The sequence below is a fragment of the Acipenser ruthenus genome, unplaced genomic scaffold (assembly GCF_902713425.1).
Source record: "Acipenser ruthenus unplaced genomic scaffold, fAciRut3.2 maternal haplotype, whole genome shotgun sequence".
NCBI lineage: Eukaryota > Metazoa > Chordata > Actinopteri > Acipenseriformes > Acipenseridae > Acipenser > Acipenser ruthenus.
The window spans coordinates 15,151-31,008 of record NW_026708475.1 but is presented as its reverse complement, the minus strand read 5'-3'; the positions used below and the strand labels follow the sequence as shown (position 1 = coordinate 31,008).

At 37.0% G+C, this 15,858-nt stretch overlaps 1 protein-coding gene across 1 annotated transcript in view; it reads right to left on the bottom strand.

Moving 5' to 3' along the window:
• The window catches only part of LOC117410564 (ATPase family AAA domain-containing protein 2B), a gene marked incomplete at its 3' end in the record, with an annotated part of 30,991 nt that extends 19,789 nt beyond the window's left edge, over positions 1–11,202 (bottom strand). The window contains 1 exon segment of the mRNA XM_059021184.1: positions 10,817–11,202. Within this exon segment, the coding sequence (XP_058877167.1) occupies positions 10,817–10,930 (114 nt within the window).
• Positions 11,203–15,858: the final 4,656 nt, after the last annotated feature.

Sequence of the window (15,858 nt, the reverse complement as noted above, 5' to 3'; positions counted from 1 at the left end):
AACTCTGCAGATCTCTCAAGGTCACTGTTGGCTTCAGAGTGACATCCCGAACCAGTTTCCTGCTTGCCCGGCTGCTCAGTTTGAGAGGGCGACCTGATCTGGGTAGTGTCTGGGTGGTATGATGCATCTTCCACTTCTTAATGATGGACTTCACTGTGCTGAGAGGGATAATCAGTGCCTTTGAAATTTTCTTATACCCTTCGCCTGCTCTGTGCCTCTCCACCACTTTATTCCTGACTTGTTTTGAAAGCTCCTTGGTCTTCATGGTTGCTTTGTTGGAAAGCTTGAAAAGTCTTTATATACCTGAGGGAAATTATCTACACGTTAAACCACTTTGAGTACACACAGGCTGAAACCATTTCACTAATTTTGTCACCTTTCAAACAAATCATTTGCACCTGAGCTGATTTAGGGCTGCAGTAGCAAAGGGGTTGAATACTTATGCAACTGAGATTAATCTGTTTTTCTCTGTAAATCTTACTTATTTATATTCTATATGCATTTCTTAACTTTATCAATGTAGTTTGTGTAGATTCTACATGCCAACAAAATGTGAAAACTTTGCAGGGGGTGAATACTTCTGCAAACCTATGTACATATATATATATATATATATATATATATATATATATATATATATATATATATATATTGTAAGATAGCGGGTTGTGAGAGACAGCAGGGAGGGGGTTAAAACCTCCCTGCGAGAGAAATGCACCTTTTTGTTAATTGTTTTGATGGATTGCTTTATTGTTTCATTTAATTTGCTTATTGTTTAGTTTAATTGTTTTATTATTAATTATCATCCGCACCTGGGCGTTATGAGGGAATTAGACCCAGGTGCGGGGGTTTAAAAGGAGAGCAGGCAGTCTGCTCGGGGCTGCTGAGGAGAAGGAGGCAGAAGAGGTGCTCTGTCTCTGAGTAGCCACAGAGAGAGAGTTAAAGTAAGTGCGGCAGGAAAACAGCTTAGCTGTCCCGTGTTAGGAAGGGTTTCCTGAAAGTTGAGTTAGTGCTCCAAAAGAGCTAGGTGTTTATTTTGCTTTTGTATTTGTTTTATTTTGTGTTTATTAAAAAAATAGCGCAAACGCGCTTGAAAAATCCACTTCTGTGTTCTGGGTCGTATTTTTAAAGGGGCAACGAACCCGAGTGGGTCTAGTCTTTTACATTATATATATATATATATATATATATATATATATATATATATATATATATTACACACACACATACATATAAAGAAAAAATAAAAGGATATTTCAGGTACTTAAAGGTAGAATAATTGATTATACGTTTCGGACTACAAGTCCTTCATCGGCTGAATACAAAAAAACTATGTGGCTTCGTGCTTCGGGTTATTGCATGCCAGACTTTTTTATATTTATTAAAAAAAAAAAAAATACTGATTTTGCAGGCAAATGTTCACTTTTAAAACTAAATAAATCATTTAATATAAACGATATAGACGTCACAATAAGTGTGTTCCCTAATATATTTCCACGTTGACAAAACAAGTTAACTGTCATTAAACTCGGATGTCCTGTAATATACAGTGCCCTCCATAAGTATTGGGACAGTGAAGTCAAAATTGCTATTTTTGCTGTACACTCAAGCAATATGAAAATACGAGTAAAAGATTAATATGAGGCAAAAGTACAGAATGTCACCTTTTATTTCTGGCTGTTTCAACACATATATGTTTTACCAACTAAGAATAACAGCACTTTTAGAGTTCCATCCCCCCATTTTATGTGAGCATAAGTATTGGGACAATTCAACTTAAAGCAAATATAAGAAGTATAAAAGCTAGTATTTAGTCGCAAATCCCTTGCATGCAATACCAGCAGTGAGTCTGCGACCCATTGACATCACCAAACTCTTGGTATCGTCCTTTGAGATGCTTTGCCAAGCCTTTACTGCAGCCATTTTCAGCTGTTGCTTGTTTTGGGGAGTTTTTGACTTCAGTCTCCTTGAAATGCATGTTCAATCGGATTTAAATTAGGAGATTGACTTGGCCAGTCTTAAACTTTCCACTTTTTTCCCCTGATGAACTCCTTGGTTGCGTTGGCAGTGTGTTTTGGGTCATTGTGCTGTTGCATTGTGAAGCGCCGCCTAATGAGTCTGGTGGCATTTTCTTGTACATTTGTAGCCAAGATGCTTCTGTACACTTCTGAAGTCATTCTGCTGCTGCCATCATTCGTTACATCATCAATAAAGATGAGTGAGCCCGTTCCAGAGGCAGCCATGCATGCCCAGGCCATGACACTACCTCCACCATGCTTCACAGATGAGGTGGTATGCTTTGGATCATCTGCAGTTCCTTTTTTTCTCCTCACTTTTGCCTTCCCATCACTTTGATAAAGGTTAATCTTCGTCTCATCTGTCCATAAAACTCTGTTCCAAAACTCTACTGGCTCAACTCTGTACTTTTTAGCAAATTCTAATCTGGCCTTTCTGTTTTTGGTGCTGATCGGAGGTTTGCATCTTGCAATGTAGCCTTTGTAATTCTGCTGCCGAAGTCTTCTGCGAACAGTAGCTTGTTACACTTTCACTCCAGCATTCTGGAGGTTGTTGGAGGGCACTGTGCATACCGTAAAACTTCAATTAAATGCCTCCAGTGTTTATTTACAATATTTGCAAGCTGATCCAGCGTGTATTAGAGACCGGCGTTTATACTAGATCACTAGCTTCACATGCTTCCTGCGGTCATCGAGAAGCCGCTAACACACAACCTTGTAGCAACATCCTAACTCAATTTAAACATTCCAGCAACTTTGTTAAAAGGTTGTGTCAGGGTGAACTAAGTAACAGTTTTGTTTTATAACCAAATTACATTGTATTGTACACCCTCTAGTATAAAGCGTAAGTATTATTATGGTATTTTTATATGCAAGGATACGGTATGAAAAATGAACAAGCAGAAGTACGAATTTGTATTTAAAAATTGAATCATATATCTATCATTGTTAATAATAATAATAATAATAATAATAATAATAATAAATTACAAAGTTCTAAAATGTTTTTAGAAATGAACAATAAAAGCAGTAAGTATTATTATCAAATAATTTATTGTTTAACCTCAAACTTGAACATTGTTAATACAACAAAACACGTTAAAATACACCGAGAGGTTTGTATCTGGCCTACTTTCAGGATGCTTAATTATCAAAACTTTTAATAACTGTATTAAACAAATATGCATTACATGTAGGCCTACCTTAAATTACATTTTCTATTACTATTATTTATTAAATCCTGAGAGTCACTTTCATTGCTGTCACTTATTAGCAGTTCATTACACTCAAGCTCCACCTCATCTTCCGCAGCTTCAACAGCAATGACAGAGACCTGGCATTTAATAGAGACCCAGCGTTTATTTACAATATTTGCCAGCAGACCCGGCGCGTATTGGAGACAGGTGATTATTTGAAACCCAGCAATTATTTTTAAGATTTACGGTTATGGATAAAAGTGCAAAAAAAGGGGTCTGCAAAATGATATTTGTAATAGAAGTAGAAGAACATTTTTACCTTACTTTGGCGACTTATTTCTCTTACTGGGCAGATGACGGATAAGGTTTTCAAAAGTGACAAAAATTTTAATGTCTTAAAAAAGAATGCAATTAGTATTTTTGGTTTCCTGTGAATGTGAACCATCCATATATATATATATATATATATATATATATATATATATACTTGTCGCACCTTAATTTATCTATTTTCTGCTTTTTTTGTCCTTTATTCCATTAAAGTGTCCTTCGGTGTAACTACACATTTTTCTAGAAATAAATTGCCTTATGTACAGTTTCTATGCACATAATCATTCATATATTACTATTTAGCTATCCTGATTCACAAGCATACAATTATATTTCCATATTTATTTCTTTTTTCTTCATTTTCTTTGTGACGATTCCAATTTTTTAGCATGAGCTCACAGTAATACCTATAAATAAAATAAAAATGTCTAGAAAAGACTAAAATGATTTTTTACCACATTTAATTGATATATTCTATGTGTTTGTATAGATACAACAAGTTTCACACAAATATCTGCACTTTAATACAATTAATATATCGGTTACACCGTAGGACCAAAGCAGGTTACCCCGGAGGACTTCTGATTGTTATACTCAAACCATGGCCTATTTAATTAAAATACAGACCTAAATTATGTATTTATAATCTTAAAGGAAAACAGACACATTAATAGTGAATAATTGTTTAACTTTATTGGTCATTTGCATTTACTTTTTTTTTTTTTTTTTTAATTACTACTAATCAACATTGGTGAACAGAAATTTAACATAACATGAGAAAAACAACAATAACGGGGACATTTCAGCTGCATGAGGAGGAAATGTCATTTTTCTTGTCTTTTGTTTCATTCAGGTCAGTTTCTACAGGACTATAGCATGATCATGTGCTTGGTATGTGTATGCAAAGTTTCACATTTGAAAAATGTGCAGTCTTGCCTATTTGTTGTGCTTATTAGCTGGACTATAATGTGTTGTCAGATTCTGTATCATATCAGATTCTGTATCATATCAGATTCTGTATTATAAAGTGAAAAACATGAAAAAGCACCTTGATCGCCTTTTGGAAAGGTAGGTTGCTTTTAAGAACATAAGAACATAAGAACGTTTACAAACGAGAGGAGGCCATTCAGCCTATCTTGCTCGTTTGGTTGTTAGTAGCTTATTGATCCCAGAATCTCATCAAGCAGCTTCTTGAAGGATCCCAGGGTGTCAGCTTCAACAACATTACTGGGGAGTTGGTTGCAGACCATCACAATTCTCCATGTAAAAAAGTGCCTCCTACTTTCTGTTCTGAATGCCCCTTTATCTAATCTCTATTTGTGACCCCTGGTCCTTGTTTCTTTTTTCAGGTCAAAAAAATCCCCTGGGTCGACATTGTCTATACCTTTTAGGATTTTGAATGCTTGAATCAGATCACCGCGTAGTCTTCTTTGTTCAAGACTGAATAAGGATCTTCATTAACAAGGGTCTTTATTAACACAGGCTCTATATTGAGCTACCTTTTCCCTGCTTGACAAGGGCATCTGAAAATGAAGAAAAATGAGAAAAATGTATGTGTGTGTCATTTTAAACTTGGCTATTCATAAAAAATAAATGTTTATTGGCTCTCCATAATAAGTAATCAATAAATCTGTTAAATTGAGAGATCATGCCTAAAGTCATACAGTGTAACCACCAGGACATTCTGGTGTACCTAATTCTGGTTACACCAAAAGGACATTTTGCGTTTACACCGAAGGACATTTTCCATCTAATGCTAATGTAACAGCCAATTATTAGGCCACCTATGCAAAGCAATGACATTGAAGAAATTCTATAACAAACAAATATCTAGAGAGATGTTGATTTTGAAAATATTTCTTTGTTATCACCTTATTCTATGTGTTACACTGAAGGACATGTGATTATTTCCATGTCCTATAAGGAGCCATGAATATGCATTTTTTAACATTTATGAGAGACATACTGACCTTGCTCCACATGTGCTGCGTCCCTTTCTGACTTCCTCGTATACTGAGGTCATAGGTCACGTGGAATCTTCAGGCAATATGGTCTAAAATGGCTGTTCAATGTTGGTTACACCATAGGACATTTGAGGACATCAATTTCTCGGACAAAAGTATTTCTCGTGAATTTAAATAACCAGACAGCATTTCTCCTTTCGGACAGTAACACCGAAGGACACTTTTACACTTTGAAAGCTCAAAAACCATAACTATGATAATAATTCAAAATAAATACACTAGTTGCTTCATAAATAAAATATTGCACATTTATTTTATATATAGTAGATTTTTATATTAATTTATGTTATAGACATTTATCATCGGACTGCAAAATTGACACATCACCTGCCCTACTGTAGTGTTGGGAACTACTAATTAAAAGTGAAATGGTGCTTTTGGCTGATTTACTTTTGCTGCACCAATACCTTGAAAACACGTAAACTATTCTTGCTGTATAGTCTGTCCGTTCTAGTGCTTCGCTGATAACTTGACGATGTCATTTATGGCTTACACAGATGTGGATTTTTGCCTTCAAATTCATGTGCAGCAATGTTAATTTGAATATTCAAAGTTTCTCCACACTAAAGAAAATAACCATACTCCACAATGCTGTTTTCAAGTCGGACTGTTAAAGTCTTCTCTTGTTGATCAACCAATGAGCACTGACACAAAGCGAAATGGGCGGAGATTTGTGACATGACAAAACTAAATCTGATCAGAATAAAAGCTCAGCCAATCAACATGCAGCGATTATAGCTGCAACCGGCTCCCGATTACTACACTCTCAATAATACCTTGTGGCAAAGGACATCATGACCAAATTTTATACCAAGAATACAATACAACTATCAACCAGATAGACATCTGAGAGCAACATTTCATAAAATCATAGACTATAACATCTTTCAGAACTTCAGGAAAGCCCATAATGACCACTGCATTGGAAACCAGGCATTCTTTCAAATGCTTGGCTTCTGCAGGTTACATTATTACACATTGTCTCATAGTACGAGGTGTAATTAAATGCAACAGAGAGCTCCAAGGGTCTTCCAGAAAGTGGAACAGAACTGCAGCTGATGGTTTTGCTTGCAGAAGTATTATTAGCTATGATAATATGTACAACTTGTCTCTGGGTTGGTGTCTAGTGTTCAAAAATGTACTTATTTTGCCTCAGAATAGTCCCAGATAATTCTCTCAGGGGTGCTCTGATTTTTTTACGGGACATCAGGACAAAACCGATGCTTTGAAGAAAGCATTTGGAGATATGTATGCTAATACATATCACTCAAGGGAAGAAATTGCTATTCAACATGACCAAGGTGCCGGTAGCCTTTGGAAAAGATACAATGAAATAAAAAAGCACTCAGTTGATACGTTTCATTCTACCTCTATCTAGCACAAGTTATTGACATTGTTTAGCAAAAAAGCGCCTTTTCTGGCCACAACATTGCATTTTGAATTCATTGACTTTCCTCGATGACAAGTAGTCCACGTCTGGGTTACTAGATGTCCTCTGCTTTTGACCAACTCTGAGGACACCTGATTTTTAGTCCTGTGAACTATACTTAAGTTCAGCCAAGGGGGATACTCAGTCAAGTCTTACCAAGATAAACGGAGAAACTTCCTGGATTTCACCAAACTCTTATTGTTAAGAGGTCAATGAAAGCGCCATCAGTTTTCCCATTATTTTCAGTTGGTGTCTTTTTGGGTTAAAATATAAATCAGTGCAGCGTCCTGCCTGGACTTAATGGCAAGAAAACAGGGTACTCGACTTACTGTGTTAACACTCAGTGTTTCTTTTGAACAGGACTTACTCTCACCCTCTTAAGGGTTCTCGTCAGTACTATACTATCTGGTTAAGTGTGTCTTGAAGCCCTTCTATTTTCATTCAATTTAATGAGATCCTTCAGTCTCATTACTCCATTTGTGTTTAAGAAACAAGCCACTTTCTACTACAAGTACACTTGAAATACATCTACAGTATTTCAGCTCAAAGTAACCGTTTGACTCATTACCCTGAAACAAACTTCAGTTAAACTACTGATTAAACGAGACTAAAGGCTGCTACGTATAAACTCCAAAGAAGTGGTTATACATTGAATAACATGCTAGACATATAATCGGTCAGGTGACAAATTTCATCGACACATATTTTTAATGTAATAATTTTAGTAATTTATCATCACACACAGCAGTGCATTGCGTATCCTACTGCTGTGATGCCACAGTAAGGGCAGTTATTATAGAAAGGAAGTTGTTTAGCAATTGCCTCCAAGTAGCTTTTCTAATTGGTGCAACAGAAAGATTGACACTGGGGCGGGTTTTATTCTCAGTCAATCTGGAGCTTCATTGGTGCACTCTGTTTTTCATGCTGTACTAGGAGTGGTATCAACTCCACGGTGTAATAAAGTTAATGACAAGCTTTTTTTCTCATGTTTGTTATATATTTTTAATAAAATGGCATCTCTAAACAAAGGAACGAAGCAAAGCCATGTTTGGAAGTATTTTGAGGAACCGGATGAGAAAACCGTGGTATGTACATAATTATGCAAAACAAAATTGCTGTACCACAAAAACACATTCAATGGTTCGCCACTTGAAACAAAAACACTCAGAAATTACTGTGGATGGAGTTACTGACGGCATTAAAAAACAACATCAATAACAAACAGAACGCTTCAGATGGCAACTGACATTTATTTAGCCCTTACATCCCTGTGAATACGTATAACATGATTTTTTCCAATTCAAAGAACACATATGTGGAAATAAATTATGTATAGGCTTTAATTTACCAGTACACTTTTACACAAATCGTTTGTTGCAAAACATCAAAATGGTCGCCATACAGAACCATGTGTTGGTAATGTTCTGTTATCCTGCTTGAGTGCCCAGTATATTGGAACAGCAGGCAGCAGTGTGGAGTAGTGGTTAGGGCTCTGGACTCTTGACCAGAGGGTCGTGGGTTCAATCCCCGGTGGGGACACTGCTGCTGTACCCTTGAGCAAGGTACTTTACCTAGATTGCTCCAGTAAAAACCCAACTGTATAAATGGGTAATTGTATGTAAAAAATAATGTGATATCTTGTAACAATTGTAAGTCGCTCTGGATAAGGGCGTCAGCTAATAATATATCATCAGACACAGCAGCATATATATATATATTATACACACACACACACATATAAGCAGTATCCAAAAATGACAAAGGAATAAATAATACTTGCCGTGGAAAAATGCCCAGAGCTTTATGACAAGGATGATCGCAATTATAAAGATACAGAGATGAAAGATAATTTATGGGAGTCAATTTTGAAAGAACCTGGTATGTATGATTTATTGCCATATATGTTGAAATATCATCAGAGAAGACACTAGTAATTTCCACATCATGTTGATGAATATGTACCAGTCTTGATCATAGTTTTGTCAATAGCAATTTAATAGTTTTATACAGTTTTCAAATCCGTCGCATCAAGTCTGTGTCGCTTCAGGTGTGTATGGTCATGTTGCTGCGAAAGTATGTTGTCGCCCAGTGAAAAATCACATTGCGTCTGGTGTGTTGCAGCCTTAAGTAATACAATAATCTTCCATGTGCATAAATCCTGTGAGTGAGGTCCCTGCCTACTCTGAGATAAGGATACTTAACCCCAGAGGAGCTATTTCGCCCCTAGGTTGGATTGCAATTAAACTGTGCACACTAAAATTACTCTGAACACTTATTTGGGAAGAGGATCATACACATAACCCATTAAGACAAGTGTAGTTATGAGCCTGTCTCACAGTCAAAGAAAATGGACTTTCTACCTGTCTAACCTGTAAAGGAGGAAGTGTTTAACAGGTTTTTAAAAAATGTACTAGTGTATTTGGAGGAGAGGCAATAACTGATCTGTAACTCAACAAGCAATCTGGCATTTGGACAACAAACTTCCTTCAACTGTATATTGTATACCAGAAACAGCCTGAAGACAGGACAATCATCCCAGCCCTTTAATAGTAATCGTCAAAACGTATATTTTCTTAAAGACACTACACTGCCAAATTGATTATTTTCATTTATAACACAAAGATAATAATAATAATAGTGCAATTAAAGAGATTTATAACAAATATAAAAAGCGGGAGATACAACTGTCAAGAATTCCAGTTACCTGTCTCGACAATGCCTAACAAACAGTGCTGTGCAACAGATACATCTGTACCCTCCGTACAGTGGCGCAAAACAGTATACCGCACCCAATTATAACAGACATCGACGGGTATATGCATTTGTGTGAACTACTTTAGATAAAAGTTTTTTTTTTTTTTTTCGTTTGATTGGTTGCTTTTTTTTTGGGGGGGGGGGGGGGGGGGCAATGAAATAATTTTATACTACATTGTTCAAGGTTTGTTTTTTTTAATTTCATTATTAGTTTTAACAGTATAACTCATTTTAAACACATTCCACATACACATTCCTCTGTCGACTGTCCTGCTCTCCCGAAGCTTGCTTTCTTTGTTTAGACAGCTGATCACGCAAAACTCAACTCAAAATGTGCAAAACAAGCCCGCGACTCCCTGCAAGAAACATTCATCACAACCACTGACAGTACAGAATTAACTGGCTGTACAGTAACACAATCAATCATTTACACATTAATTCACCAGAACGTTGGTCACAAGGTTTATTATGTCTACGGGGTTTTGTTATATATTTAACCTCGCTTGTGGTGAAGAAGAAAAAAACTTAACAAAAAGTTTAAGTACTGTAAACACTCCAGAATTAGGAGCGACAATGTCAACATTTGGCCACGAGAGGAGCTCTTTTCGATCGGTTTCCCTTCCCCCACCCTCGTAATGTCTGATAATATTTATACACACAGCCGCCAAAACAAAACTTAACACATAAACGGACGTTTTTTTTCACAACTCCCCGAGATCCTGTGAAACGCTGGGTCACGGGAATGTACTATCCACTGTCACAAGGCTTCCCGGACTGTCAAATAGTATAAGCCGGCAACACACACTATTTCCTTTTTTTTTTTTTTACACAAAGAGAACTTGCTCAGACAGAAGCTGTTGAAATTACACAGGTGACTCGTGCAAATTTTACAAAGACAACTCACAGGGCGAATTCCGATCTGTCTCCTGTCCCCACAGCCACTTTCATTCATAAAAAAGTGGCTTTTTTTCTTAAAACTGATAAATGGGAACAAAAGGCGAACAGGCAAGCAACAGACCGCAGGCCAAACAATATATGAGTATACCGAAATGAACCCCTCAGTCTTACATGATTGTGTTCCTCCAAACTGGTTGTGTTTCTGGCAGATGATCTGGTCCTGGATGAGATGTAATGGTTGGTACTGTGCGACAATGGCAAGGAGCTCCTCCGGGTATTCACCATGTTTTTATTTGTCCTTCTCTGTATGTTGCACTGTCTTAAAGAGTGGAGTACCAAGGCGCCATTTCTCTTTATCTCGTTCTCCCTCTACTGTCTGTAGATCAACTCGCACACGAGCACTTCCGCTTTTCAGTGAACTTAGCTTCCCTGTTTGCAGTTGTCAGTTTTTCCTCTAAGTGTAAGTAAATAACTCGTTTTGTTGTTGGCTTTTGTTTGTTTTTTGTTTACAAATTCATAACTTTTATTTGTAAAAAAAAAAAAATTACAATTTCACACTTTGAGTATGTGTCTTTATTATAATTAAGCCCTGTGTGTAGGTCTGGTACACACACATCGGATTATTTGTAGATTTATAGATTTTCTTCATTGCATTGCTACAGAATTAAGGTTAATTTCTTCTTTTTTAAAAAAAAAAGTTGGTTAACAGGTTTAAGACTTTAAAACCTGCAGCTGAGTTAAGTTATATAAAACCACAAGAGCAACAGAGTTTTACAGTGATGTGCAGCGCGGCACTGTAGCAGTAGCGTACGGTGTAAATGTATCTTCTAAATATAAAATACATGCAAAATAACCTTAACTGATACAATTGGTTGCATTATAAGTATTGTTTTCATCGGCATACATGTTGGAAGCCGTTGATATTGTGGATTTAAAATAATATCTCTTCCTCTGGTTTATTTTTCCTAGGGCTTTTGTATTATTATTTTGCCAGAAATACCCCTGACCCTGCTCAGACTCTGTACAGCAACATGTGCGAGCACTGAGCAGATTTGTTTTGATTTAGGAAGGGCGGAGCTACAACAGGATTTCTCCCATCAACCTGCGTGAGTCCAGTCCCATGGATCTTTTGTGAAGGATGGAAATAACTAATTGCATAGCAGTTGCACCCGATCCAGGTTTTACTACGAGTTTGATTAGCCACTTGAAACAGTTCAAGTGAGTCTTATTACACTCATAATAAACCCAGGAATCGATCAAACTGTTACATAATGGTAGTCTTTTTTTCCATCCCTGAAGTACAGTGTATGTTACTGAGTGCACCCATGATTACCATTAGCGTTGTAATTAAAGAAGCGTAGTTTTTTTTTTTTTTTTTTTTAGTTTAGTTTAGTTTAGTTATAGAGTTTCAGAATATCAAGTCAACTCGAGTTCCACAACCAGTATGATAATCAGTAGTCCATACGCGATTCCAATGTTTACTTCAGGTTACCATTTTCTACTTCAGTGGTTCTCAAAAACCTTTTTTGCTGGGCCCCCCTTTGGAAATGTTTTCAGTTCTGGGAACTGGAAGTATAGTTCTTGCAAACAAACTGAGTTTGCCAAGGATTGTAGCAATAATCATAACATTGTCCAAGGATTGTGGCACATTGAGAACCAGTATGAAATACAAAAAAAGAATATTTTTAAAAGTTGTTTTGACTGGCGCTAGCACGTTATACACAACTATATACAAGTGGCGGCCACATTTTTTGGGTGTTTACAATCACACCTCAGATGCAGGGTGGGGTCCAGTGGGCCAACCTCAGTGGTAGAAGCACTGTCCAGTGGATCTGTTTCTTGTTGGAATCAATACAAAAAGTTTGCTCTGCGATGTCTTATTATTGTGGCAAATATTTCGATTACTTTATTATTAAAGTCAGGAATGTCAGCCATCATGTCTTTTTCAATTGATAACATGGCTAAAGCATTTAGTCGTTCGGTTTACATACTGTTTCTCAAGAAGGTTTTTATCCGCTTCAGTGTTGAGAAACACCTTTTTTGCCTCTGCTGCAGTCATCGATGTGGTAATAACTATCTTAGTTTCGTAATCTCCAGAAATGTTCTGTCCAAGTTGTTATCATCAGTTCAAGCATACTTAATGAATTTTCAGCATTTTTAAAATCTTCTGTTTCATACACTGTTTGTAAGTCAGTGCATAAGGAAGTTATGTGGGGAAGCTATAAAAAAAGGCCAAGAAGATGCTCGGATATATTGTGAGAAGTGTTGAATTTAAATCAAGGGAAGTAATGTTAAAACTTTATAATGCATTAGTAAGACCTCACCTGGAATGTTGTGTTCAGTTCTGGTCACCTCGTTACAAAAAGGATATTGCTGCTCTAGAAAGAGTGCAAAGAAGAGCAACCAGAATTATCCCGGGTTTAAAAGGCATGTCGTATGCAGACAGGCTAAAATAATTGAATCTATTCAGTCTTGAACAAAGAAGACTACGCGGCGATCTGATTCAAACATTAAAAATCCTAAAAGGTATAGACAAGGTTGACCCAGGGGACTTTTTTGACCTGAAAAAAGAAACCAGGACCAGGGGTCAAAAATGGAGATTAGATAAAGGGGCATTCAGAACAGAAAATAGGGGGCACTTTTTTACATAGAGAATTGTGAGGGTCTGGAACCAACTCCCCAGTAATGTTGTTGAAGCTGACACCCTGGGATCCTTCAAGAAGCTGCTTGATGAGATTCCGGGATCAATAAGCTACTAACAACCAAATGAGCAAGATGGGCTGAATGGCCTCCTCTCGTTTGTAAACTTTCTTATGTTCTTCTTATGTTCTTAGGTCTTAGCATTGGATATGCTTGGACTGTTTGGGCGTACGCGTACCCCTGGTTTTATTGGGTCATAGGGGGTACGCAGGACGACTCAGAAATGCACACATAAAAATAAAAGTAAAATAAATTAATTATCTTGAATTGATTTAACGGTATTATATATTCTCTACACCACTGTATATAATTATTTAATCTTTGTAGCAGCTCAAAGTGAACTGCGGATGAAAAAACATAGAATCTATCACGTCCACATTTTCCACTTTTACGCATGCGCAATTTCGATTGAGTGGATTTCTACTCTGTTGGTGAAGCACACGTCTGTCGATTGTGCCTGGGGAGCGTTCTGTGCTGCTCGTGGTCTTTGCTGTTTTCAGCTTGTCGTATCAGTGAAGCACAGTGTTTCTGCATTTTTTAGAAGTGTAAATGCTCCGGTAAACATAAATGATCATCACAACAATACTCACACTTTGACAGTTTTTGTTTTATTTATTACCGCGGCTATATTTTAGTAACAGCAATAGCGGGCGGTTGTATATGTCTACAGAAAGTGTACATTTGGATAATTTTTATGCTGGCATAAAAAAAAAAGTTGTTAGTTATTATAGTTTTATCTTGAGGTTAATGTTTTTGATACTCAAAACATTTTAAATGACACGCATAATTAGGCTTAGGTGGGAAATAAGTGGTAAGGTAATAAACATTTGGTATTATTCATAATGACTGCCAAAATAGAAAGCAAATAAGTGTTTCTAAAGAGATTCCTAAATACAGTCTTTTAATTCTGTGCATCCTAAGACATGTAATTACGTTTCTAGAATGAAGCCTCCTGGTTGGTATTTTGTCTTAAACCAGCAGTTTGTCAGTCCCAGACCATTGTGAACAATTATATATTAAATAAACGGGGGGGGGGGAGAGAAATGTGTTAATGAGATTATTCTGACTTTTATTGCAACTGTGGTACCATTCAGTGAGCAAAAATTGTAAAGAGTACTTTAGCTGAAACCTCCTGACAGAAGGGGTACAGTTTCAAAAAAAGGTTGAAAACCCCGGCGGTCACTCTGCAGCAATTTTGCAGAGACAAGGTGCTTTCTGAAGGCAAATCATTCCTTTGCATGAGAGATGATGATGTCACAAATTTGCAAGGCAGCTGTGTCATAATCTTTTGTGATATTTGGGCCCCTTCGTCTTTTTGGCATTGGTGGCAGATTCTCAGGGAGGCTGGATTCCAATGTTCTAACACATGCTCAGATGTCCTGAAAGCTTTGAACAAACTGAGTTACCGCTTCATTTGCATCAACAGATGTAATATTCCTTGCCTGGAGTTTCTCATACAAAATATCCACCTTCATCAGTATCTATTAGAACAAGTACAGGAAGTACAGCAACTCTCTGTCCATGATGCTATGGCAAAAACCATTAGCTTCTGTGACACTGTCAAAGTCTCCTGAATCACTAGTTGTTTGAAAACACTCTAACAGGTGATTTGCGCTGTTCAAACACTGTCCTCGCTGCTCCACTACGAAGATTCCACCTTCCACTTCATCCAAAACAGCAGTTTTCTTTGGAGAGCGAAAGAAAAAAATTGAAAAAGCAGAGAGGGTCTGGAAAAAAATTTGACTCGCTGCTTGTCCCATTATCAGATTTAGTTGATGGACATAGCAATGGACATAATGTGCGTTTGGATATTTTTCCCTTACAAACTTCTGGACCCCACCAGTCTCGCCACAATTTACACTAGCTCCATCGTAGCAATTATTTTAGCCTTTTCACTTTTCTTCTGTGAATATGACATCTAGCTGTTGCATAATGATAGTGAAAATAGCATCAGCATTACCACATTGCAACTCCAAAAAATCGCTCAGCAAAACATCCAGTTTTGGGAACAATGTGCTTAAAAACTAGTACACTTTGGTTTCATCAACTTGAATAGCGACATAATCAGTCTGTTTCAGTTCTTTCACAATATTTTCCCTGCAAACCTCTAACATGCAGCCTAGAAGTTCATTTTGAAGTGTCTTAGAGGTGCCTTTAATGACTGTGGCCTTCCTCCAGTGTGTTTCCATTGCCTGATGAAGCTTTGAAACAAAATCTACCAGCTCAAGAAACACACCAGGATTGGAATATTCATCATGACCTCATAAGGCCAATTCAAAAGCTTCACAGAAGTTTATGCATTCAATGTGTAAGTATGTGTTGGTTTTTAGACATGTCTTCATTGTTCTTCTTTATGGCATTTCGGTAAGCAGTGCTAAGCTAGACAGCAATATTCACTCTCCCTAACATACCCAGACACATTTCATATGTCTTATGAACTCTTGAGTTCTCATGTTTTTTTGATTTAGAGGAGAGATGTTATAGGTCTGTAACTCCGCTTCTTGACCATGCTG